Below are 27856 nucleotides of genomic sequence, written 5' to 3'. Positions count from 1 at the left end.
GTTCATTAAATATGTATCCAATAAATATGTACCATACATTTGCGGCTTGCTTTATGCTCATATACGCTCTGATTCCATTTAAATTAATATATTTCCCCCATGTGTAAAAGGCAGAAGGGTGCTTCTGGTCCAGGGCGTTAATGCAGTTCCTCCACTTTATTAACTCGTGACCAAAAGCCCGCCCCGTGACATCATACTTCAAAACAAGGATGCATCTCAAATAAAGAAATGGAATGGTTCGCCACAATCGAAGATCACGTGGATACGGAAAAAGCTGTAGAATCAGCGCCCTTGTCAAATTCTTATCTACTCAAAGGTAGGCTAAGTGTTGATGTATAAATTAGACTTTTCAATCAACCAGTGGGGCACAGGCTATAGCAGGGGTATTCAACTCTTTATTGAGGTCCTGAGCCTGCTGGGTTTCTGTTATAGCTGATCATTATGTGCGCAGACCTGGGTCTGAATGTGTCCCTCCTGATTAGAGGGGAACAAAGAACGCAGTGGAACTGGCTTCGAAGTCTAGAGTTGAGTTTGAGGGGGCTATACATTTCGTTTGCATGGGTTATGGATTGTAAAGCAGTTGACAAATCAATTAGATATCAAATCAATGCAAATCTGATACTTTTTGTTAGTTTACTTCTGATATATTGTTACAACATCATAAAATAATTGTATCATGGACTGTCGGCTACTGTTCCAATTTGTAATGCATCGCCGCATTCTCTTCTTGTTTCAAAGCCAAACCTTTTCCATTTTAGTCAACAAATGTTGAAGTTGTCATTTCGGCAATAGTTTTTCACAGTTCCTAAAACTACTTTGACCTCGTTGCTTTCCCTTCAGATGTTGTCACTTGTTGTCCTGATGATCCTGTTTCAACCAGAAGAGGGAGGCTCCTCACCTATCTCCTGTTACAATGATCAAGGGGAAGCTGTTGACTGGTGAGAAAACAGTTCTGGGCAGACTGAAGATTGAACTGATATGACCTCCTTCTTCCCTTAGGTCTGTTAGCTACTTAGTCACAGACAGAGTGCAAAGCAAGGTATGGGGTGGCAGGTAGCCTAGTAGTTAGAGCATTGGGCTGCTAACCAAAAGGTTGCTAGATCGCATCCCTGAGCTGACCAGGTAAAAATCTGTTGTTCTGCCCATGAACAAGGCAGAATTTGTTCTTAACCGACTTGCCTGGTTATATTAAAAAAAATGCTAAAACAACACACAGTACTGAGAATCAAATACTTTCTCTCAGGTTCTATCTCTACAAACTCCCCCATGTTGATCGTGAATTTCCCAATGATGGACAGAGTTATCTACTGATGGACAAAGGGAGCGAGGGATGGACGGATGGAAATGTGTTGGTAAATGACAGCACTGGAGCCCTGGGGAGGACAGTGGGCCAGCTGTATGAGCAGGGGAAGGTCTGGTTCCTTCTATTATTAATATCTGACCACATTAGAATGAACCGTGAAACTTAAAGGGAAAATCCACTCAAAAACTTATCAGGCCCAAAATGTTTTTTCATGTTTCTTGGAAGTTAAATATCTTGAAACTTGACTGCTGACATGCAAACCATTTTGGGACTGTATCAACAGTCGACTAATTAAAAAAAGACCAAAAGGTTGTTTTTGAGTGGATTTTCCCTTTAAGTTTCACTTGCAACACATGTATGTACCACTGCTGAGGTTTTATTTTAGGTAGCTGCCCCCTCCCTTTTTATGTCACAGTGGAGTGAGACAGAAGGACACAAAAAATCTAAATGTGCAATTGGAGTTTTCTTTTCACCCAGACAGCCATGATAAATAAATACAGCATATGACATGTTATCAAAGAACAAACACTATTGGTGCTATAAACCTTGTTTGTTTCTGAGTTTAGAGTGTGCAATATGCATGAAAGTCTATCTTCTGATGATGAGTGTGTGTACTTTCTTTTGCAGAATGGTGACATTGCATACATCCTGTACAATGACCAGAGACCACCCGAGGAGGGAGAAAAGGGATTTGGTTTCCTTAGTAGCCGAGGTGGCCACACCAAAGGTCAGGACAATATAAACCTCAGCTGTATACTGTAACCAGACATTACATTGTAATGCTAACCTCAGCACCCAGGCCTCTGGCCAGCTCCTCCATTTGTAGCATGTTCATGTTTTTGTCTGACAAGAGAGTATGTACTGTTGTGAAATGACTCAGCTTTTAATGTGTGTGTTATCTCCCTCTCTCCATCTCAGGTGTTGTCTTATTGGACAAGACACAGGGCTATTGGTTGGTCCACAGCACCCCTCATTTCCCCCCTGTAAAGGAAATCGGGCAATATTCCTACCCAGGTAGTGGTGTACAGAATGGACAGAACTTCATCTGTGTGACCTACCCACTGGAGCGCTTTCAGGCCATTGGTGAGACTGTAATCCTGTAAAAGTCATTTGGAATGCTATAAATGGAATACTATAAATAGAATTCTGAAAAGTATCTTGGATTATCCACCCTGTTATAATGCATGAAACTGTGAATTGTTTCATGAAGACACAAATGTGTTCTATTTCATGCTGAGACAGACTGTCTGTGCGTACCACCCGAGCCGACTAGGTGGAATATCTGTTGACGTGCCCTTGAGCAAGGCACTTAACCCTACTTTTCTCCAGGGGTGCCGTACTATTATTGCTGACCCTACAAACTAAGTCCTATGTCATAGTCATTCTCCACAGTAATAGTGGGTCTTTAATGGTAAAGTACTGCTGCCCCTATCACTGAAAAACCTGCATGCAATGAACTTAAAAATGACAATTAACCCCTTAATGTTGACACAATAATTGTGAACAAAAAATAACATTTGCATAAACAATTTAGGTCATTAGCATTTTAGCATATTGTAATAGCAAGTGCCACTACAACCTGGCTAGCAAATGGTGCTGTTACCGTAGTGACAGATAGGGTTATCCTCTATGGCACTGTAACCATAGAGACCATAATCCTCCTGCGGTGCGATGTTTGCTCTGTAAGTTTCATGTCTCTCGTGGAGTTATACTGAACAAAAATAAACACAACATGCAACATGTCTGGTGAGTATGCAGGTCATGGAAGAACTGGGACATTTTCAGCTTCCAGGAATTGTTTACAGATCCTTGTGACATGGGACCGTGCATTATCATGCAACATGAGGTGATGGCGGCGGATGAATGGCATGACAATGGGCCTCAGGATCTCTTCATGGTATCTCTGTGCATTCAAATAGCCATTGTTAAAATGCAATTGTGTTCGTTGTCTGTAGCTTATGCCTGCCTATACCATAACCCCACCGCCACCATGGAACACTCTCTTCACAACGTTGACATCAGCAAACTGCTCGCACACACAACGCCATACATGTGGTCTGCAGTTGTGAGGGCGGTTGGACGTACTGCCAAATTCTCTATTTGGATGCAGCTTATGGTAGAGAAATGAACATTCAATTATCTGTCAACAGCTTTGGTGGACATTCCAGCAGTCAGCATGCCAATTGCATGCTCACTCAAAACTTGAGACATTTGTGGCATTTTATTGTCCCCAGCACAAGGTGCACCTGTGTAACGATAGTGCTGTTTAATCAGATTCTTAATATGACACATCTGTCAGGTGGATGGATTATCCTGGCAAAGGAGAAATGCTCACTAACAGGGATGTAAACACATTTGTGCACACAATTTGAGATTGAAAAAGCTTTTTGTGTGTATGGAACATTTCTGGGATCTTTTATTTCAGCTCATGAAACATGGGACCAACACTTCACGTGTTGCGTATATATTTTTGTTCAGCTTAAGACCAGTGTCATTAATTGTGATGGGAGTTCTCAGTGGAGGCCAACTTCCATCAACCTCAAAGCATTGTCTTGTCTTAAAACGTTTTCAATCTCAGCCACAGTCAGTGGTCTTGTATGTACAGGCATTTGTCTGCTACTACAGGCATTTGTCTGCTACTCTGTTTGAAGAATTTGAAGTTGTCATACTAATAAGTCATGCTCTAGATTAAGATAGTACTTGTCTTGGAACTTGGTGCCTATTTACATTTTTTTATTTAACCTTTATTTAAATAGTCAGTTAAGAACAAATTCTTATTTACAATGGCGGCCAAACCGGATTGATCAGTCAATTCATCATTATTTGCTTTACTTTTGACACAATTCATTGATTGAAATGTTCAGTGTTCAGTTGACACGTATTGTGTTTTACATTGCAGGAGAGCAGTTGCAGATCAACCAGCCCAATGTGTATGACTGCGGTGTCCCTGCTTCCTTGGCCTCTCTGGTGCCTGCACTGGCTGACGTCTGTAACAACAGCCATGGTCAGATGGCCTATAGCAGCTTACCACACACTCAACCTGCATCCAATCGCAGTGTGCCTCTCACCTCATTGGGTGGAACCGAGTTCATCAGCTTTGCCAAGGGGAGATCATTCAATAATGGTAAGGAACAATTTAGTAACGATTAATTTGTCTTTTTTTTTGTACTGTTGAAGTGTTGTTTCATGGTAAGAATGACTATTCATGTCATTACCGTTTTGTCGTTGTGATCGACCCAACATTTAACCACAATATTCCCATTTCCCCTCCTCCTGTCTCCCATTAGATCTGTACCACTCCTGGGTGGCTCCCTCCCTCCAGTCAGACCTCCTAGTCCAGTTCTGGATCCGCTCCACTGGCATCCTGCCCTCTGACTGCTCCCTGGGCTGGAAGGTCCTGGACATCCAGCTTATCTCCCCAGGCGGGAGGATCACCTTCAAGGCCTCCAACGACCACTCCAAGTGGGCCGTGAGTACCACCGGGGGTGGGTTGGATGGAGCTGCTGGCTGGGTGTGTGTGGGCGACATCAACCGCAACGAGGCTGAGGAGAAGAGAGGGGGCGGGACGGTGTGTCTGCAGGACGCCACGGTGTGGAAGGCCTATCGGACAGCGGCGCTGGAGTGTGAGATGTGCGGGGGAGGAACTAGCGGGTGTGATGTGGACGTAGAGGATGCAAGGCACTACCAGGGAGATATGAATCAGTAAGCATCAGTGTAAAGTTACTAGTATGCACACAGTTCACTGAGCAGGTAGGTGTATTAGTATTATTGAGCTCCATGAACAAGGTACCCCATAGAATGTTGATTTAATAAGGTACCAGCATCTAATTCACTTTTTTATGGCAGTTTTGGACTGTTTCATAAATTGCCATGAATAGAAACATACTTGAAAGGGAAGTGGCACTCCTGTAATCATTAAACAATGATCATTTTGATGCACGCTATGTAGTTCTATAAGTTGCTAATGACTGTAGGCAATGTTGATTGTGATCTCAGGTATATTTTTAGACATTTTATGTGTGTCTGTTTTCAACCTTTTTTATGTGACAAATGATTTAACAAAAAAAAAAAAGATTGTTAAAGTATGTGTCATGTTTTTTTCTTGAATTCTCTTTTTACTTTTTAGTCAAACATGTGGTGACCTTTTCAGCGTTCAGCTTGAAACAGGCAAAGATACTGTCTTCTGCACAAATATTTTGCATAATGTTCTTCATTAAACTTCCTCATCCACCAACAAGCTAGATACTAAAACACAGTCTGAATCTTTTAGATGTACATCTGTGTACATTTTATTTGGTAAGAATAGACACGGCAGAATTACGGCACACATCCGGGGAGTTGCATAGAAATTCCTCATATTACCGTCGCATCAAAATGCATCCATAGAAAAAGGAAATGTATCACACAAAAACAAATAGGGCGTATGTAGTGCATAAACATGCCAGCATATACAGCACTGTGAATGTACATCATATGTACATTCCAATGCATACATCACAGATGCTTCATGTCAAATGGCACCCTATTAAGCGCACTACTTTTGACATGGGCTCTGGTGAAAGGTAACACTCTATTAGGGAATAGGGTGCCATTTGGGACACTAAGTAGGTCAAGCACCAATGAGAGAAAGGCACTAAACAATCAGTAGCTTAGCCTGGCGCTAAGACTTCATCAAATTACGTTACCCAGAATCCTCTCTCCTCTCCCTGGAACTACCGTGTCTATGCTTCAGCCTTAGTAGAGACTTCAACAGCACTGGGTAGTGTGGCCAGAGTTCACAAGAGTTCATCAGTTAGGGCCTTCCACAATCTGTTCCCCATGCGCCCTTATGCATACAGGTTTTCCTTCCTACTGGTCTCATCCTCATTGGAGAGAAGCAGAGCCTTCTGCAAAACCCTCTACATTCAGTTCCTGGACTAAAGACATTGCATAATGAAACCTTAATAGCTGTCAGATCTCTATCAAACGTCAGAGAAGATATCAATTAAACATAATTCAGTGATTGGTGAGAATAACTCACTAACCTGGCATGGGTCTTTGAGGACTGACTTTGGGTGCACTGGTTGAAGTACACTTCAGACAGACTTCCATTGCAACTACCAACTAAACCCATTCAGAGACCATTAATAAAGATTAGCTTATGCTGTATTGAAAAGTTTAGCATTCAGGTGCAATGGTAGACATCTTTTCAATACGCACAACATAGTCTGGACTTTCATTAGTGTCTTCACGTGAATTGTTTAGGTTAAGAGTTTGTGGGTTGAGGTTGTTATGCCTAATGGTTCATACTCAAAATATGACTTCTGTATGGGAGTGGCAAGGCTGTATATGTAAATGTGTTGTATTTTACACAAGATACTACCAGAACTATCATTCAATATGTATGCAGAAAGCCCAAATGATCATGTTTATCTTTGTAACGTGTTGTGCTCATTTGAAATGGTTGCAATTTGGGGCAATTTAATATATTTCCTGTTACTTCAAAATGAATAACATGTCATTCTGACACTTGTTGATTGCTCCTTGTGAATGTAAACACAATCATGACATCGTCATATGTATACATACAAAGTACATAGTTAAAACATTTTGATGAGCCCCTGTGCTTTGCTATAATGAGAGGTTTCAGTGACTCTGTCACTTATTCAGATGCATTATGTCATAATGTCAGCCCAGTGCTCTCCCCACCATTCAAATTCTTGAAACGCCTTGCATACGTAATATGTCATCATGCCGTTTGTATCCACTCTCTCTGGAGAAATGTTAAACTTTGTTGTCATGGTCAATTCAAGGAGGTCATATCCCCCAAATACTTTGATTTAATGAAGTTCTCTACTATCAACTCATCTCTATGATGGAACCTGAGGCACATTCCTCAAATACGCAAGATGATTTGGATTCCTCAGTTGCTCTTGGTTACAAGGCCATTCCATTTGGTTAAATAGGAAATTAGATGCCAATGGTCAGAGAGACTTAAGAAACAGCACCATTCACCATCAGTTAAAGATTTGCATTGGTCTTGTTCTCGGTGTATATTTGCAGTAGTATGCATTGCCAACCAGAGACATGCACCCTTCTACACTAATGGCCTCCCTGGTATACACAAATGGGCAGCATATTTATTGAAATGTCCCAGGTAAGAACACGTTCATCAAACAAGTTCAGACAGGTTTCAGGATACATTTCGCTTGAACAAGCTCGGTCAGAATGTGTTTCCACTTCGGAAAAAGATTAGGAAAGACAAGGCCACATCTCACTGAGATATCTGCCTGCATTCTTATCGTGACCTGTCCTTGAGAACTAGCTACATTATGTCTCAGATGTAGCCTATTTGGGAAAGAGTTGTTGTCAAAAAAACAGTCTCCGCCCCTTGGCTTTGATTCGAGGAAAGGTAGCACTGGTTTCTGTGCTGATTGGTTGAGAGCGAAAAGGGGTGTTGCCTCCTTGTCTGCGCAGCAGGAAGTCCACACTAGAGGAAGTCATGGCATAGAAGACGTTTCCTGTGGCAGGGATGACCAACTCTACAGGGCAGAACAAGAAAAGTCATCACTACAATCAATATGAACAGAGAACTGTTAAAGTGACTTCGCATGGTCGGGTTGAGAAATGTCTTTACCCTTTCCCTCGGGCAATAGTTGGATGAGCTCATATCTGGATGCCTGTTTGGGGTCCTGACTGTGTTTATCTAAGGCAGAACTGATCACAGTGGGTGTCTTGTCATTGTTTGTCACCTGAGGAAACAGAGAGGAAGAACGACATTGATACCAGACAGCTTGACTCCTAGTTATAATATCCTGTGTACAACCTGAGGAAATATTTTGGATTACTATCATTAACAGATATTTGTGGATTAAAGTAAATAGTCATGAGTGCAGGGTGCAGTCCAGTGTATAATTTGATTCCAAAAAAGGCAAATATCTCAAAATGTGTCATTATCTAGGCTCAGTACCAGTATGCTTCTGTACATATTCCCATCTTGTAAATCCATCCGTATCCTGACGATCCGCATATCAGGCCCAGACCCTTTGTTGTTATTGGTGGGATTGTTGCCACAGGAGACTGATCGACGATGTGATTTGACGGGAGTGGATGGTGTCAATGCAGACGGGATGGGGTCATTGGTGGGATGGGAGGAGTCAACATCCAGACAGGAAACTGAGGGGGATTTCATATGCTGAAATAATAATAGTGATGAAAATAAAAAAAATAAAAACATACTTACTGATATGACAAGATAAAAAGTGGCTGTTCCGTGAAGGCCAAAGCAAATAAAAAGACACAGAAGAGAATTATAAAAGATCAAAGATTTTCCTCTTTGAAAAGTGCTCTTCTGTATGTTTTTACGACATGCATTTGTTTTTAAAACAATCACATTTGATTGCTAGTAAACAGCAACACCTACCTGCATTTGTACCTGAATAGTAATTACATGCTCTGCAATCCTAGCTGGCAATGCAAATATATTTTTGGGAAAGTACGTAAAATAACTGTAAATGTTAGGTCTTATTCTTACCTTAGTGAATTTGGAAAGAAAGTGGCAGACGGGGGAGGGGAAGTAAAAAAGACCGTCACTGTCAGCAACAAGGCTGGTCCTGGAGGAATTCAGGCTGTAAGGAGGTGAGAGAATCATATCATGTATGTTCATCATGCACCATAATCTGCATGACAACAACCTACAAAACATCTTACTCAACCCCTGAGAAATACATAGTAAATGTCCAAGTTTGGCTTTCAGCTCTTTCCAATGTTGTATGTTAATTTACCAGCTCTTGCACTGTGTGAGGATATATTTAATGGAAAAAAGTACAGAGGATTTACCCCCAGACCCTCCCAAAGTCAATTTTCCACAACTGATTACTTATGGCCACGTTACTACATATTTGACAGTCAAATATGTGGACACCTCTTCAAATTAGTGGATTCGGCTATTTCAGCCACACCTGTTGCTGACAGGTGTATGAAATCGAGCACACTGCCATGCAATCTCCATAGACAAACATTGGCAGTAGAATGACCTTACTGAAGAGCTTAGTGACTTTCAATGTGGCACCGTCATAGGATGTCACCTTTACAACAAGTCAGTTCGCCAAATTTCTGTCCTGCTACAGCTGTAAGTACTGTTATTGTGATGTGGAAACATCTAGGAGCAACAACGGCTCAGCCACGAAGAGGTAGGCCACACAAGGTCACAGAACGGGACTGCCTAGTGCTGAAAAAAGCGAGGTCCATACAGAAATGGTTTGTCGAGATCGGTGTGGAAGAACTTGACTGGCCTGCACAGAGCCCTGACCTCAACCCCATTGAACACCTTTGGGATGAATTAGAACGCCACCTGCGAGCCAGGCCTAATCGCCCAACATCAGTGCCGACCTTACTAATGCACTTGTGGCTGAATGGAAGCATGTCCCAACATCTAGTGGAAAGCCTTCCCAGAAGAGTGGATGACATTATAGCAGCAAAGGCGGGACCAACTCCATATTAATGCCCGTGATTCTGGAATGAGATGTTTGACGTGCAGGTGTCTACATACTTTTGGGTCATGTAGTGTAGTATAGTTCACAGAAAATGCTGACTGGCCATTCTTATACAATAGTACTGAGCCCATATAACCAATGTATTTCACTATACATAGTGAAAGGTATCTGCAGTGAATACTACTTCCATGTTGTGTGTAGAGTGTAATAATAGGCCACATTACTTTGGGCACCGTGTGATGATCACTGTAGGGTTCAGGGTACGACCAGAGCTCGGTTCGCACGGCACCTCAATTTCATTGGACAGTCTGTAACTGGAGACATCATGTAATGTGATTAGCGATCATCATAGTTGCAGTGTTCCGTTTGAAATAACATGTATGTACAAACGTGAATGGTTTGATTGTAAAAATGAATAAAAACCAAAAGAGAATCACGGCTTACCTTTCTTCTTCATTTAACGAGGGTACGCTTTGGTACCACTGTAGGAATGCCTCGTCGGTGAGGAAAACACTGTTTTTACAGGAGGACTGCAGTAGTCGGATCTGAGCTAAAACCTCAAACTCCTGCAAAGAGAAAAACAAATCATTTTGAACATCAAATGACTCTCCAGTACCAATGGCACATTATCAGTCGAAACGCTAGCAGTTAAACATGAATATGTGCATGAACGCACTGCTTCAGAATTCAATACACTGCCACACGTTTAATGAGAGGCACAACAGAAAAGCAATTTATGAAGACCATCTGCTGTGTTGAGCCAGAGGCTAATGAATTGGTCTGGATCCTGGAATAACTCAACACGTGGACAACGGGTTCTGAGGAATGTAAACAGCAGCCGTGCAAAGGCCCTGACCGCATCACTTACTCGTCTCCTCTTGTCAAAGTTGACGTAGCCGTTCTGAAACGGAGGAACAGGATATCATGTCACTGTCAATGCAACTTTTTGGTAAACCAACTACAACTTCACCACCGGAGCTTATGACCAACTTCCCGTTGCTGGACACATGATGGGGGGCTAAATGACTCTATATGAAGGGACTCACCTCCAGTCTGTCTTTGACGGCCGTGTCCAGCATGGTGAGGTCTGTGAGGAAGATCCCCAGGTAGGGTACTGTGCCCTGGGCACTGGACTGTGTGAGAGAGGGGAAGGGTGGAGAACAATGAAAAGCAAAAACAGAGGCATGGGGCTTCAGGCTTCCCAGACACAGATGAAGCCTACTTAATGCATGCTCAACGGAGAACCTTGGGTTAAGATGGAGAACCTTGGGTTAAGATGGAGAACCTTGGGTTAAGATGGAGAACCTTGGGTTAAGATGGAGAACCTTGGGTTAAGACCGGTGAATGTGCTGTACATCAAGTTGTCCTTACTTAACCATCAACGATTCCTCTATTGAAGAAATACCAGCATTGCATTACGTTACATCAGCAAAGGGTTATCTGATGCCCTTTGTACAGTTTATTCCATGCTTCTTCCTTCAAGGCAAAATGAGAATGAGCTTTGTGAGTGACTTCAAACTCGCTTATAAGAGCACTTACTCCTATCTGTCTCCTGTTGTTCATCTTGCCGTCCAGGTTGGCGAACTTCGAAGTACCCTCCTGAAAAAAAACAGACAAACATCTAAGCATGACAATCTGGAACACAATATAGAATTTAGAACCATGGCTATGTGCTCTAAAACCCTGTGTAGTAACTGGGTAGTAGGCCCTCAATTCCAGACAAACTGAGAGGGTAAGGAAGCAGCTTGCTTGGTAAATTATCAAAGCACAGCAGAAGGCAGTGTGATATTTTTCCAACATCAAAGCCTGGAGTGAAGCTTTCAAATGAAAGCTCCGTCATGTTTAGATGAATTCCTGTGTGGATGCCTTGGTGAAAGTGCAGCTAATGTAAAAGGTATTGATGCACGCACAACGTATAAACAGTGGATGAAAATGCTGCTAATCCTACCGATTTCCAGACCCCCGTCAGAAACTCACAATGCATCCTAAACGCAATATATGTTGAGAAACGGGTGAATTTAGATTGACAGGACGTTGACATTGAGAGGCTGTACACCCCCAGATGAAGCCTTCCTCTGGGTTATAAGGCATGATTCATGATTCAAAGTCATTTTTAGCCCCGGAGTAATGCTTACACTGAATCTGTGTAGTGCAACCGCTCTTGAACGTCTATGGATTTGAGATGAGTAAAACACCTTTGGTGTGATCTGTGACGACACTTCACATGAGACCTGTCCTTAGCTCATATTGCTTGTATTATGGGATGTCCGTCAGTGCACTGTGTGTGTGTGTGTGTCTGTGTCTGCGTGTGTACATGCGTATGTACATACAGTACGTGCGTGTTGTGTGTGTGTGTGTGTGAGTACATGTGTGCAGTAACTCTCAATCACTGTGACTCACCTCTTTCAGCAGCTCCCTGCTCTGGGAGTAGTTGTCCTTCTCAGAGAAAATGTTGGACAGCTCCTCGTACCTCCTCACTGCTTCCCTGTCAGACAGAGTCACATGACAACAACAATGAGCCATGCACCCAAAGAAGGTATTAGGGGCCTGGACTGACATTTCTCTGCTGTCTACTGGGTCTTACTATAATCCACATCCAAACGAATCAGCTAGCCATGATTAATTTAGCTACGATTGGGTAAATGATAACAAGATGAGATGATCAACTGCTGTAGTGTTTTGGAACGTTAAATATGGTTGACTGTGGGAAAGGATGGTGTTATATCAATGACAATGTGATTCAATTCCTGAGTTATTGAAATGGCTGTGTTGTAAAAAAAAGAAAAAAGAAGACAGTCATGACAATGATAGTGTTACGAGAATGACAATGTTATGGAAATGACAATACCATGAAAACATCTGCAATAGAAGTACGTTTTGGTATGACCTAGGGTGGTCAAGTGGTCTCGGCCGCTGCCTCCAGTGCATATGTTCTGCTGTAGCATGAGTTCAAATCAGGCCGCCCATTTCAACACACTCTCCTTTACCTAGAACCAAAAAGGGTTCTTCAGCTTTCCGGCATAGAAGGACCCCTTTCAGTTCCAGGTAGAACCCTTTTGGGTTCCATGTAGAACGGGTTCTACCAGGAACCAAAAAGGGTTCTCCCATGGGGACAGCCGCAGAACCGTTTTGGAACACTTTTTCCTAAGAGTGTATCGCTCTCTATCCAACAAACATTACAAGGATATATATATATTTGTTAAAGTATGTTTTTTTTCTTCTGTTATACCAATCGAAATGCTTCCTCCACCAACCTGTCAGTTTCTAGCCACGTCCTCCTTAGTCTGTGTACTGGGTTACTCTGCAGGGCAGACACGATGGCGTAGAGAGACGAAAAGTTTTTCCTGGCTCTGCATTCCTGTTGAAACACACACAGGACAGCATTGTCTGAGAATACCTGCCGCTGGATCAATGGGGTTGTTTGGCACTCGCTGTCTGACATGGTCAACTATGTACATTTCTAAAGTGACTTCTCCCATAAAAACCTGTTGATGAGGTGACGTGAGTGTCTTGGCAACAAATGATATCTAGGCTGAGAGTGTGTGTGAGACTGTGTGTGTGTGTGGGGGGGGGGGGGGGGGGGGGGGGGCGTGTAAGCAAGTAAGCAGGAAAGTGTATGTGATTGTGTGTGTGGAGTCAGCAGAAACAGCCCTGCTGCAAGTTGCTACTGTTCTCCTAAGTTACAGGATGGCAGTACTACATCTACTGTGAGCACCTTTATAGAGAGAGGAAAGTATTATGGGGAAAGTCAAGTACAGTGTTGTCTTGTTAATGTTTTGAGAAAGACAGCTTAGTATTCTGCTCCCCACTCTCTTACTTCAACTCAAAATCCCAAACCTATTGCTGTTGTGTCCTTGAGCGAGGTATTTAACCTTGAAATTCCTCCAGAGGAATGCTGTTTCCAAACTCAACGGGTGTGTGTGGACAATAAAGTTATTCTATTGTAATGATGACCAGCTGACCTCTGCCACGCTGATCCATTTCTCCAGAAGGCAGGCTCTCTGCTGGCTGCGGAGCTGCGTGGGCCACAGGCACGAAGCCATTACAGCATTGGCCAGCCGGTTGAACTGGCGTACAGTGGCCCGGACGGACCAACATACACCCTCGCGGCCCTTCTTGTCTCTCTGAGACCACAAGGAGCCCAGGCAGTGGTACGGGACCAGACGCACAAACAGTTCCTGTTAGGAGAGAGTGGGGGAAGAGGTAAGGAGTGAGTGAGTGAGTGAGTAAGTGAGTGAGTGAGTGAGTGAGGGACCATGATTGAGGGAAAAGAGGTAGAGAGTGAGTAAAGATTGAGAGAGCGAGAAAGAGAAAGAGAGGCACTGAGAGAGAGACACCAAGAGAGACAGAGAGACACAGAGAGAGACAGTCAGACATAGAGAGAGAGAGAGAGAGAGACAAAGAAAGAGAGACAGAGAGAGAGACAGTCAGACAGAGAGAGCGAGGGAGAGACAAAGAAAGAGAGACACAGAGAGAGACAAAGAAAGAGAGACACAGAGAGAGACAGTCAGACAGAGAGAGAGAGAGAGACAAAGAAAGAGAGACACAGAGAGAGAGACACCGAGAGAGACAGTCAGACAGAGAGAGCGAGGGAGAGACAAAGAAAGAGAGACACAGAGAGAGACAGAGAGAGACAAAGAAAGAGAGACACAGAGAGACAGTCAGACAGAGAGAGAGAGAGAGAGAGAGAGAGAGAGAGAGAGAGAGAGAGAGAGAGAGAGAGAGAGCAAGGCATAGCCAGAGAGACTGCAAGTGTCAAACATGTCCAGTATGAGTAGGAAAGGGTCAGAGAGACTTAACAATAGAAAACGAGGAACACAATTAAGACTGTAGTAAAGTGCATGTTCCCATGATCTATACAAGGTTAGGAGGAGTAATGATACTGTAGGGGTCAGAGGTTAAACCCACCGTTTCTATCTTGGTGAGCTGCTCAGCAATCAGCCCAGCGGGGAAGCCCAGGATATTGGTGGGATCAAACTTAGTGTGGTCAGCAGGGCTGGGGGTGGTCCTATCTAAACGGCAGAGATGATTCAATACTAATCCCAATGAATGTAGGTCTATATTAACTGATACAAATGAAAGGCTTATTCAGTCGGGTTGGCAGTGGAAAGACACATCAGGGTGGTTGTTACAGAAGCAGGTTCCACCAGATTTGGATGATAGACAGCAGAGACAGTGGGAATAGAACACTGAAGATCATCACAGAAAACTCTTGGAAACAATTTGGAGGAGAGTTCTGCCCATATATATATCTACGGTTATGCCACCCACAAAATCCTCATATAACCTCAGGTTGGCAGTGCCATGACTGTCATAAACCCAGAGTGTATAGTGACCTGAACTAGAGTCAGGCAGTAGGGCCTGTTCACTGAGCTCCTGTGCCAGTCTGAGGAGGCGACCCCTGATCTCTGTCCCAGAGGGGTCGGAGGGCAGCAGGGGGGCCAGGCGGAGCAGAAGACCAGGCTCTCCCAGAAAGCGGAAGTCCTCAGGATACTCCGACAACCACATACTGAACACCATACACACCGCTCTGGGAGAGGGAGAGAGGACCGGGAGACAATCTATACAAATGCATGAAGTGCGCACACACACACACAAAGGACAGGAGTGATAGAGTATTAGACTCACCTGTTGAAGGGTTGCCTAATCTGACTCTTTGTACTTTCTCCTGGTGGATGTTGCAATCTGGATAAAGAGGGAAGAAAAAAGAAAAAAATAGATAGACGAAAGATGGTTTCTTCAGGGCAACGCAGAGGCATCACAACGTCTCCTTTCTTTCCCTTGGTCTTTCTACAGTACTTCAAAACATTTTGTAACAATACATACAACCGGTGTGTAATGCATTGCTTCTGTCTTCCCCACCTGTCGATGAGGATATCCAGCACTCTCTTAGTTGAGGTAAAGGAGCGATAGGTGGCAAGGAAGATGGTGATGAAGGAGGAGTCTCCCATGGCGAAGGAGTGGAGGAGGTGCTGAACCAGCTTCTCCTCTGTTCCCGCCTTCACACACTGTGAACGAGAGCTGGACTGGAGGGAGGGAGGGAGGGACATAGAGCAAGAAATAGAGAGATTTATAACAATTTCACAAATCAGACAAAGCTAACGTGTAAGGATGTAAGGTGCAATTATACTGTAATTTCTGTGCAGTGTGTTATGGTATGTATTCTCACTGTTGCACTGGTGGGGGCGCTACGCTGTTGCTTCACCACTACATTGTATATCACTCCGTCCTCTTCCTCCTCCAACACAGTAGACTGAGGAAGAGAGAAAGAGTATGATTCAGTAAAATACGTGCATAACTCATACTCTCGCACAAACCTCACACTGTCACCAAAATCTAGTTATTCATGCATATCTCAAGTTGCATTGACCTACCAAGTCCAGAGGACAGTACCAAGTTGTCTTCATGGGGGAAGTCTCCCCCTGTGGAATACAATAACATACAATAAATAGAAGTACTATCACATGACCAGAACCAGAACCTCAGGTTTTAGCATAAAGCCCCGATGTGCCCCTGAAGCATATTATGTTATTGGGTGAAATATTACCAGAATCTGATAAGGTCGTAAGTGAAGTAGAGTAGGTCTTAAAACAAAACAATACACAGTAAAGTTGTAAACGCAACTAAACCGATGGATCACAACATCTTTCATATGTTCTGGAACACAAACAATGCATAATTTCAACAGAAATTATAACATTACATCAAATACACTTGCCATCTGAATACTTGCAAAACAGCTGTGATACTGTACTGAAATAACCTGCTCACAGATTCACCGAACCATTCCATGAAATAGGCCTACAACGAGTAAAACAGCAAAACATCCTAACGTACCTGAGGGGTAATATATTAATGGATATACCAGTTTACACTTCCCCTGCCATTTACGCCCATGAAAATGGGATTTTCCATGCTGAAAAATGCACGCATCACTAGTCTGACATCAACAATCCAGTTTCACAAACAAAAGTCTGACTGGTCATGTGTGAATCCTTCAACATGTAAACCATAACAACGTCAACGCGTTTAAAAGCTTTTTAGAGCATTGCACTGCCTCCTTTTGCATTAACTTCCCCCTTCCGTTGAGATCCAACCACAATAGGACGATGAGCAATATCCAGGTCAACATATACGTGCAAATGCATTAAGCTCAAAGCAGGTCATATAGACCACTGACCAGACATCACAGTTACGCAACAACTGCTGTATCCAATAACGTCTCCGTCAATTTCCTTTTTTTTCTCTACATGTGGAGGTGCCTTCTATAATCACCTTCAGTATCCACTTCCTCATTCAAATTAACTGGAGTACCAAAGGCCCATGCTCAGTTATGCCTCATTTTCATTCAAAGTGCAAGTATCTTATTTTTGGTCTCCCGAGTGGTGCAGTGGTCTAAGGCACTGCATCTCAGTGCTAGAGGTGTAACTACAGACTCTGGTTCGATTCTAGGCTGTATCACAACCGGACGTGATTGGGAGTCCCATAGGGCGGTGGGAAATTGGCCCAGCGTCGTCCGGGTTAGGGTTTGGCCAGAGTAGGCCGTCATTGTAAATAAGAATTTGTTCATAACTGGCTTGCCTAGTTAAATAAAGGTTCAATAAAATAAAATACAAATCCATAGTCCCTCTATTATCATGACAAAGGTTCAGAACATGTTGCTCCACCTACTGCAGCATGTTTCGGTTGTAGATCTCATATCTGTCTGTTGCGCTTTCTCTTTCCCCCCTATCTGTATCTCATTGACATTGACCCAAAAAAACACAAGTTACCTTTGTCTCGACAAGTCCAGACAGGCTACAAGCCTTTAGCTTCTTTGAGAACTTCAGAAGAAAGCTACAAACACCATCTTGTCCACTTTCTTTCATCTGCCTTTTTAGTTTCCTATTGTCTCCTTTACCGTCGTTTTTCAATGACCGAGGGATTGTTTGTCTTTGTCTTTCAGTTAGTCTGGCTCTCGGACTTAACACACAAACACACCTGGAGCCGTCATTAGGTAGGGCCAACCTCTCTGTGTGCCTGCGTCACATGGACACACCCATAACACACACAGCGATAGACGTATACAAACGTATACACTCACTCACTCACTCCCTCACTCACTCAGGCACAGACAGACAGAGACACACACACATATAATATATACACACACAGGAGAGGGATGATATAATATTAGACTCAACTGTTGAACACACAGGGGACTCACATAGCCTACACACAATGAGATGGCCTGCAGCGATTGGCTGAACAATACCTTCTCTCTTTCAATCCCTCTCTCTTTACAATACCTTCTCTCTTTCAATCCCTCCTTCCTTCTCTCCCACTCTCTTTCCCTGTGTGAATGACCTACATCTGTAACTAAACCTGTTTGACTACCTCTCTTCCTACAATGAATAGAGTACATTTAGAGGCAGACCTAATTGACTAAACTCATCCTTCATCATCAACATTTCAACAAACCTGCTCTGAGGATCATTACATCCTCTGACACTTTTTTACATTTTGATTTATTTCACCTTTATTTAACCAGGTAGGCCAGTTGAGAACAAGTTCTCATTTACAACTGCGACCTGGCCAAGATAAAGCAAAGCAGTGCGAAAAAACAACAACACAGAGTTACACATGGGATAAACAGACGTACAGTCAATAACACAATAGAAAAATATATATACAGTGTGTACAAATGTAGTAACATTAGAGAGGTAATAAGGCAATAAATTGGCCATAGTGGCGAAATAATTACAATTTAGCATTAACACTGGAGTAATACATGTGCAGATGATGATGTGCAAGTAGAGATACTGGGGTGCAAAAGAGCAACAAAAAAAACAATATGGGGATGAGGTAGTTGGATGGGCTATTTACAGATGGGCTGTGTACAGGTGCTGTGATCGGTAAGCTGCTCTGACCTGTTAATATGTGACATATGCTAATGACAGTTCATAAATGTTCCAAGTCAATGAATAAAGCAGAAAACACACCCTGTTTACACAACGGGCTAACGACACTGGGGTGTAAGCACATGTTGACACACAGGTGGAGACTTTCACAGCCTCACAATGATAGACTGGTTCAGGTTACTGCCTGTTAGCACTAGTAGAAGCTAGGTCTGGCTGTTAGCATAAGCAAATGTTAGCATGTTAACCAGGGAGGAGGTCAGAGACCTGACATCTCCCTCAATGTGAGCAAGATAAAGGAGCTGATCGTGGACTACAGGAAAAGGAGGGCTGAACAGGCCCCCATTAACATCGACGGGGCTGTAGTGGAGCGGGTCGAGAGTTTCAAGTTCCTTGGTGTCCACACCAACAAACTATCATGGTCCAAACACACCAAGACAGTCATGAAGAAGGCACAACAACACCTTTTCCCCCTCACGAGACTGAAAGGTTTTGGCATGGGTCACCAGATCCTCAAAAAGTTCTACAGCTGCACCATCAAGAGCATCCTGACCGATTGCATCACTGCCTGGTATGGCAACTGCACGGCATCCAACCATAAGGCGCTACAGAGGGTAGTGCGTACGGCCGAGTACATCAACGGGGCCAAGCTTCCTGCCATCCAGGACCGATATACTAGGCGGTGTCAGAGGAAGGCCCAAAGAAATGATCAAAGACTCCAGTCACCCTATTCATAGACTGTTCTCTCTGCTACCACACGGCAAGCGGTACCAGATCGCCAAGTCTAGGTCCAAAAGGCTCCTTAACAGCTTCTACCCCCAAGCCATCAGACTGCTGAACAATTAATCAAATGGCCACCTGGACTATTTACATTGACACCCCCACCTTTGTTTTTACACTGCTGCTACTCACTGTTTATTATCTATGCATAGTCACTTTACCCCTACCTACATGTACAAATGACCTCGACTAACCCGTACCCCCGCACATTGACTCGGCACAGGCACCCCCTGTATATAGCCTTGTTATTGTTATTTTACCGTGTTACTTTTTATTAAAAAAATTACTTTCGTTTATTTAGTAAATATTTTCTTAACTCTATTTCTTGAACTGCATTGTTGGTTAAGGGCTTGTAAGTAAGCATTTCACGGTAAAGTCTACACCTGTTGTATTCGACAGTGGTGGGAAAAGTACTCAACTGTCATACTTGAGTAAAAGTAAAGACACCTTAATAGAAAATGACTCAAGTAAAAGTAAAAGTCACCCAGTAAAATTTTACTTGAGGAAAAGCCTAAAAGTATTTGGTTTAAAATATACTTAAGTATCAAAAGTAAACGAATACATAATTTAAAATTCCTTATATTAAGCGAACCAGATGGCAGCATTTTCTTGTTTCTTTCATTTACGGAAAGCCATGGGCACACTCCAACATTCAGACATAATTTACAAACAAAGTATGTGTGTTTGGTGACTCCGCCAGATCAGAGGCAATAGGGATGACGAGGGATGTTCGGTTGATAAGTGCGTGAATTGGACTATTTTCCTGTCCTGCTAAGCATTCAAAATGTAACGAGTACTTTTGGGTGTCAAGGAAAATGTATGGAGTAAAAAAGTACAATATTTTCTTAAGGAACGTAGTGAAGTAAAAGTAATCAAAAATATAAATAGTAAAGTAAAATACAGATACCCCAAAAAACTACATAAGTAGTACTTTAAAGTATTTTTACTGAAGTACTTTACACCACTGGTGCATGTGACAAATCAAATTTCATTTGAACTCTAGCTAGCATAGACTACTAGCCTTTGTTAGCCTTTGTAGCTCTGTTTACTAGCACCTATAAACGCACTGTCTGCACACATATGACTCTATGCAACAGACAGAAGGAAGGTTGTGTAAATACATGGACTGCAAACCAGTTGAAGAGGATTTCAGCTCAATGTTCACAGAAAGAACATAGAACACAGGACTTTTGGAGATGATTATTTGTTTGTTGTCATTAATGCTAGCCTACAACAGGTCACGAAAAACAGAGAAGCCTTTGTACTGTAGGCCTAAAGTAGCACTGTGCATTCAACTAATCAGGGTGTTATGAACTAGGCTAACAGCACAGTTGCTGTTTCTAAGGCACTGCAGTTGTAAAAGTGAGGCTAAATACAACTTGTTTACATTTTTAACATAGGTCTACTGTAGGCCTCCTTTTCCATGGTATTGTGTTTTTGTCTCAAGCAGTAGGTCTAAGGTTAAGTTTACCCACAACTCTTCCTGGTACAGTTAGCTACAGTATAACCACTTACTTGGGACCATCCACATCAACCTCAACCAACCACAATCACCACATCTCAGTCTGTGAGTGGCAATGGAACAGAGGCACCAATGAGGATGTCTAATATTGTGGCATGTAACAACCCCTACAGTGTTTCTGTTCTACCAAATGCGCAAAATCTTTGAATCTGTTCGAGTGCATTTTCCCCAACAATCAATACAAGGACTTGGCTGCTCCGCTGTAAGGAAAAGCTGGCCCAGGGAGCAGATGATAATAATTATGGAAGTAAGTGGCTGAGGTTCATTCCATGAGAAACATCTTGATAAGGAAATTTGCTTGACTCCCCTCAGATACTGTATCATTCAAATCTCCCATTTTGTCTGCTCATGTTTCCAATGTTTTCTTTTGATCGCCCACTTTTTCACATCGTTGCTAGTTTTAACTCAATGTTTATACTCTATATGTGGAACCTCTCTCATGATTCAACATGCTCCTTGTCTCTATATTTCCATATTTCCTCTCCATAGAGGAAGTACATAATGAGCGGAGACAAACACAGGAAGCAGGAAGTGCTGTCGTGACGAGCTGCTATTGTTTCTCTTTCTCTTTCCCTCACAAACCGGCCTCCTCTGACCACTACGTAAGATAGGCATTGGTGCAGGGTGGGAAAGAGCCTCACAATCTCACCATCTTCACCCCCTGTCTTTACACAGTCTCAAGTTCTACTTCCGTCACTCGTTTGTCAACATCAGACATTTTGGGCTTTGTCTTTTTAAATAAGTATGTATGGTTGTTATACAGTATGAACAAATGGGTGCCTGAGCAAATGGGAGGCTATTGTCATGTGAAAACGTAAATCCCACCGCTGACACAAATATTGTTGACTACTTTACACAGCAATACAATTGGGGCTCGTAAATATATCCTCTGAAGTTTTATTTAAAGATGCCTATTGTTTTTTTTGCAGCTCCCTTGCTCTCCCTCTCAGGCTCCCACCCCGTCCTCCCATCTTTCCCTGCTCTTCTTCTCACGCTTTCATCTGTGCATCCCATGGTACCCTCTCTACTCTTTAAAGTGAGCCCTGGTGGTATGCTAGAGCTGCTCTATGTCCTTATATCAAAGTCTTATCTGAAATCTCTTTGAAATCTTTGGTTCATAAGGTTGTTATCAGGGTCATATCGGCAAGACACTTCGTTTTTTTTGTTCAGAATGAATATTCAGGAGACTATATGGGTCACCACAGAACTATGTGACAAACCATAGGCCCTATTTTAAGATAAGCCGAAATACTACTGAAATGATTCCACCAAGTTATACCTGCAAAACAAATGTAGCTCATATCTATGAAACCTGACCTAAAGAACATGCTTCCCTGTGTGTAAACGTTTCATTGCCTGCAGGGGGGATGGATTGTCATTGTGAGGCCTGACCCCATTGTCTAAATCCATTCACATGCATCTAAGTTTCCCTCATTAAAGAGTGAACAAGTGGCTTGATTCAATTCCACTTGATAGAATGTCCTCTGAAACCCGGCCTATGATATCTGAGTGGAGTGGGGGGTGTGGCAGGTGTACAACACACAACACATAGACCCACCGGCTGGTGGCCACCCATAGATTATTTATCACGAGACACTTGGTACAGTGGTCATGTCATGTGACACAAACAGAACAAGAGGGAAGTTACCACTGCAGCTGGTGTCTTCTTTTTATAGCCCCGGGGAGTTTCTTGAGACTGCATGCTAAGTGAAGTCAAAGCCAACGAGACGAGCATCATGTGCACTACGCACTAAAGCCAAGTAACAAGCGTATGAGAGTTAGTCAATGGGAAATGATGGAGTTAATTGATATGTAATTAAGAGACAATCAACTAAATGGCAATCACGCTTTCATCTTAAATTGACCTGATACGGTCTGCAATTATTGGGTGAATATAATGATTTGTAAAATCAAAGTGATGAAATGACATATGCCTAAGTGTTAAAAATGAAGTAGTATAATATCTCACAAACACATTCTTTCCTAAAAAGAGGCGAGAACTTACAATGGAAACAATTATCTGTGTACTTTAGGGTTGAAAAGGAGTGAAACCCAGACATCAGTGACAGAACAACAAGGCTGTGTGACTAGAGTAGAATAACCCAGAAATTGACTGCCACAAGTAGTCTGATAAAACCTTGACAGCCTCTGTCTCGGGCCAATGGAACATTAACAAAGGTTATACATTGTGAGAAAAACCTGCGTGCTGTCAACCTGTCCAGGTTAGCACACTTTCAAAACAACTAACACAACCCTTTCTGTTTCAGGGGAATTCAGCTGGAAATAAATAAATAGTGAATTATATTACAAAATACATGTAATATGGTCAAAAAAAAGTCATGCTCAAGAAAGCATCATCTTAGCAAAAATGTTACAGTAGTCTTGGAAATCTCAAGACATGAGCATTGGTCTGAGGAATGTGATCAATTTTAAAGGGCAAGACTAAGAGGACAACCAGACTTAAAGCTGCAATAAGTAATTTTTTGGGCGAACCGACAAATTCACATAGAGTAAGTTATAGATCTGTTATTCTCACTGAAAGCAAGTCTAAAACGCTGTAGAGCTGTTCTATGTGAGCTATTTCTATCCTTCCCTGTCTTCAGTTTCATTTTTAAGACTTCTAGAAATAGCTCACATCAGGACCGAGTTTGGGAAACCTTGCTGTACACTATACTTGCTTGTTTTGTCACATAAACTGAAAATAGGCAAACTATTAGAATTTTAACAACAAGGAAATGGCAGAGCGATTTCTGCACAGTGCATCTTTAAATTATATGACACAGATGTGCTTCTGTATCAAATCAGCCATTTATTGGATTCACCATATCTGGTGAACCTTTTTAATATGAGACCACTGGAGAAAGTTTGCTTATATGAGAGAACAAGAAACAGTGCCCCCCATAACTTTACAGGTATTAAAGTGCAACTGCACCTTGATGTCTCTCATCACAATGAAACTACTACTGCATTTTAATTGCTGTGAATGAGTTACTTACAGTACATGTTCCTAATCAAGTTAATCAAATATAAAATCACTTCCAACCTCAGAGGAGTCCAGTCCAGTACAGTCAGTCACTTGCCCTGATTGGCTGCTGAGGGGAACATCGTCAGGCGCTAAAGGCCGGTAGCCAATGAGGGGTACATCCCTTGACTCCACCCCTGGCAGGGCCATCCCACCTGTTCGCATACTACGAGGGATCATGGCACCAACAGCTAGAGACACAAAATAAACAATAGGCACAATTTCAATTTTCAACTCAGAAAATGTCATTGTTCATGGACTTTAACCAACTCTGAAAGGCATAAAAAAAGAAGCACAATAGTATATATACCCTACAATAAAAATAATTGTGTACCAAAGCTTTGGTGGTAGCAGTTGATTTGCTTACATGATGATTTACATTTCACTGTGCCCTGCTCCAGCACTGAATTTGAATGCCAGGTCTTCCTTCATTTTCCTTTCTCTCTGATGTGGATTGCCATGATGATGGAAATCTAGAAACCACTGTTACACAGTGGAGGAGGATGTTGACATGTACCACTATATATATATATTTAGAGATGGCAGATATTCATGCGATGATGCATTGCTGATTCACATGAATGAAACTGTGTCAGGACATTTTTTGCCAAGCAAGTGTGGTGTAGGCTACTGTATAGGAATGTACAGCATGTGGATATGTCAGAAGACTTCCTGTTCTTGTATGGTTAATGTCATTACTTCAGTTATGATGCTAAAGGTGTTTAAATAGGTGTAACAAACATTTTATGTTTAATCTTTATCTGTATAATTAAGGGTTTGGTATTGTTATTTTATTTTACTGCTGCTCTTTAATTATTTGTTACTTTATTTCTTTTTTTGTTGGTATTTTTCTTAAAACTGCATTGTTGGTTAAGGGCTTGTAAGTAAACATTTCACTGTAAGGTCTACCTGTTGTATTCGGCGCTTGTCACAAATACAATTTGATTCGATTTGTTTTGGGCTACCTGTTATATATAGCTTTTTGTCTGTGAAATGAAACACACTTTTCTACCCTACATGCACTGTTCTGCACACATACAATAGGCTTATATGGGACACCAATCAATTCAATCACATCATCTTTGGAAACACGGTACTAAACTTTTAAGTGTATTTCAGTCTTGAGGGAATGCATATAATTAGGCCTAGCGTTGTTAAAGAATATATATTGGTAATAGGAAAACATATCTGTAAAATGTGTCTATATACTGACTGTTACGTTTGTCAACAGAACCAACCAACGGTTATCCAAAGGTCTGAATAACTTCCATTCGTGACATTGCTGCCTTTTTGAGGAAGGTAAACATGACATGTTGATCTGCATGAGTGAGTCCACATTGTAACTAGGCTACAGATGGTCACACCCCAATTGGACACGTTCCCTTTCAATTCAACCAACGGATGGGTGCTGCTGTATTGATTTCTCAACCAAATTGTGTTCACCTTAAATCATAAGAAACAAGACACTATTGGGAGTAAACGGAATATGATGATAAAGTTTGCGTGTAAAGCATTTGTTTCTTTAGTAACACAAATACACAAGGTTTAGGCCTATTTATAGAAGGCCATATGATATTCAATGCTATGAGGGCCCTGCAACTAAAGAGATGATGAAAATACAAAGTGTCATTCATGGCTGTATCGTATGAACGAACTTACTGAATGTTGCGTGTCCAACTATGGTCAGCTAAATTCCACCAGCATTGGATATCTGTAGTGTCTGCCGCCGTGGAATATACCGTAACCGGTTAGTGGACGAATGTCGCGCTCATCCGTTCCAGCACCGACGTCGGAAGAGAGTCTCTCTCCCCCTCTATCAGTATCTGTGTCCCCCTCTGGTCGCCTGTCAAGCTTCTATCGGCTGATAGCAGCACTGAGCACATTCGTGTGCAGCTCACTCCGTCACTGCTCTCTCTCTCTCTCTGTGCTCTGACGGTGCAGTTCCTGTAGACTTGTGCTCAGCGCGTTTAGCAACATAGCCTACACTTGTTTCGCTGGCTGAGAGAGGGGGAAAAAGTGGTCATCTCGGAAATATAGTCCATGTGGACTGTGTGTGGTGTACAATATTAAACATGTCAAGTTATCTATGGGCTCCTAAAATTTGGGTTTAAGAACATAACCAATAGTTCCCTATGGAAATAAGATATCTGCCACATTTTTTTCCTCCAATGCTGACAGTATGGGGAAACATTTCCAAAAGGAAATGGACCCGACACTGCTGGAAGGCATTACAGGATGTCATGCCCACAGGGGCCATAAGGGGATGTGCCCCCTCAGATTTGTCCTTTTCTTGTTTGTTTTAATTTTTTCGTGTAAAAAAAAAGGTTCCTTCCAAGGTGCACCACAGAGTAAAGATATGCTAGACAGGAAGCTATATACTCTAGTTCTGGGATCATCAACTAGATTCAGCTGCGGGACTATTTTTTTTGAGCGGATGTTCAGGGAGCCGGAACACAATTCAAAATAAAGTCTAGACTGCAAATTGACAGCAAGAAGACCAAACAGATATGATATTTCCTAACACTTTACTGAATACATTTAGTGTGTTCTCTCAGGCTATCATATGCTATCACATATTTACAATTCAACATCCATGTGTAGAGTGCGTATCTTATCATGTGTATGTGTGTCTGTGTCTGTGCCAGTGTTTGTGTTTCTTCACAGTCCCTTCTGTTCCATAAGGCGTATTTCTATCTGTTTTTAAAATCAATTTTACTGCTTACGTGAGTTAATTCATGTGGAATAGAGTTCCATGTAGTCATGGCTCTTTGTATTACTGTGCGCCTCCCATAGTCTGTTCTGGATTTGGGGACTTTGAAGAGACCTCTGGTGACATGTCTTGTGGGGTATGCATGAATAGCTACCAAGCCACTTCAGGCTATTAATCAAGTCTAACTATCTTAGCTGCTAGACTTTAGAAAAGAAAGCAATTACTAATGACTCAAATTCCGTTAAATCCTTTACCCAGATTTTAGTGGAGATGCAGAGAAGCATATTTAGGGCTATGATACTATATACCAGTGTGGTAGTTGTACTAACCTCCTAAGGTATAAAAGGTCTTGAAGAATCAATGTTCATTGTTCATTAAAATAACAATTGAACAGATAAAGAGGTATGCTTAGATAACCTATGCAGAAAAATATATTTTTAACATAGTCATAATTATTATGGCTCTAGATTGCAGGAAAAAAATGTTTCAGGTGTTTGAATTTTTTTTAAATTCTCCAACTCACAGAGGGGGGAACAACCCCCCTATATAATAATGGGTTCATGACCAAAGTTCCATCTAAGCTGCTTGTGTGCAGGCTCGAAGCATCCCTGAGACTGCCACGCAGGCAGAAGAAATATCATCCCATGGAGAGAAGCATGAGATTGAACTTTACTCAACATTCTAGAGTTTTCACTGTTAGTTAACACTATTACTGTTTCCCTTTACTGGGGCAATGGTGATTGAATCAACGCAATATTATCCACTTTAAATGCAACATACCGAAGCAAAACAAATCATGCAAGAGATTTTGTTGTAGGCCGAATGCATCGGAGTAGGATTATATTGCATTGAAACACATGACTCAGCCCGTACTCTAAACAGACCTGTGCGGCATAACCAATCAGAGCTGCAGTAGGCCTATATGCAAATAGACAATTCCAAAGATGGATCTGTGCCATTTACTTTGAACTGAACTGTGTTTACAGCATGAGCGATTGTGAGTAGATGCGCTTGTTTTGAGATCAAGGCGAGAGTTGCATGTAAAGCCATGTGTGCACATTTTGTTCATATCCTTTGCTAGTTAGTGAGTTATTAGCCCAGTTATAGATCATTTGTAGTCAGCAATAGGGGAGCGATTGCTTTCTACA

General features: G+C 42.2%; 2 protein-coding genes across 5 annotated transcripts; one reads left to right on the top strand and one right to left on the bottom strand.

The window, feature by feature from the left end:
- Positions 1-195: 195 nt before the first annotated feature.
- Positions 196-5540, top strand: LOC109908864 (deoxyribonuclease-2-alpha). The gene is made up of 7 exons (XM_020507617.2): positions 196-316; positions 841-938; positions 1244-1412; positions 1931-2030; positions 2222-2386; positions 4203-4427; positions 4591-5540. Exons 2-7 carry the CDS (start codon positions 841-843, stop codon positions 5007-5009), a joined length of 1176 nt encoding a protein of 391 aa, XP_020363206.1. The 5' UTR covers positions 196-316; the 3' UTR covers positions 5010-5540.
- On the bottom strand, positions 5442-26084 carry LOC109908858 (ral guanine nucleotide dissociation stimulator-like 2). Of its 4 annotated transcripts, XM_020507604.2 has the most exons (21): positions 25658-25993; positions 24366-24481; positions 24020-24189; positions 16152-16199; positions 15947-16030; positions 15640-15803; positions 15406-15462; positions 15114-15307; positions 14686-14789; positions 13740-13955; positions 13032-13135; positions 12178-12262; positions 11317-11376; positions 10824-10910; positions 10646-10678; positions 10222-10343; positions 10002-10091; positions 8817-8910; positions 8253-8477; positions 7920-8034; positions 5577-7824 (listed from the first exon to the last, which is right to left on the bottom strand). In XM_020507604.2, exons 3-21 carry the CDS (start codon positions 24176-24178, stop codon positions 7652-7654), a joined length of 2214 nt encoding a protein of 737 aa, XP_020363193.2. In that variant the 5' UTR covers positions 24179-24189; positions 24366-24481; positions 25658-25993; the 3' UTR covers positions 5577-7651. The 4 variants fall into 4 exon arrangements, 3 of the variants coding, with proteins under 3 accessions (XP_031645858.1, XP_020363193.2, XP_031645874.1); XR_004203009.1 differs by lacking the exon at positions 24366-24481 and having other exon boundaries at positions 5442-7824; positions 8253-8458; positions 25658-26084; XM_031789998.1 differs by lacking the exon at positions 24366-24481 and having other exon boundaries at positions 5442-7824; positions 25658-25930.
- Positions 26085-27856: the final 1772 nt, after the last annotated feature.

The sequence above is a fragment of the Oncorhynchus kisutch genome, linkage group LG2, assembly GCF_002021735.2.
Source record: "Oncorhynchus kisutch isolate 150728-3 linkage group LG2, Okis_V2, whole genome shotgun sequence".
In the NCBI taxonomy this organism is placed as follows: Eukaryota; Metazoa; Chordata; class Actinopteri; order Salmoniformes; family Salmonidae; genus Oncorhynchus; species Oncorhynchus kisutch.
This window is presented reverse-complemented; position numbering and strand designations above follow the sequence as displayed.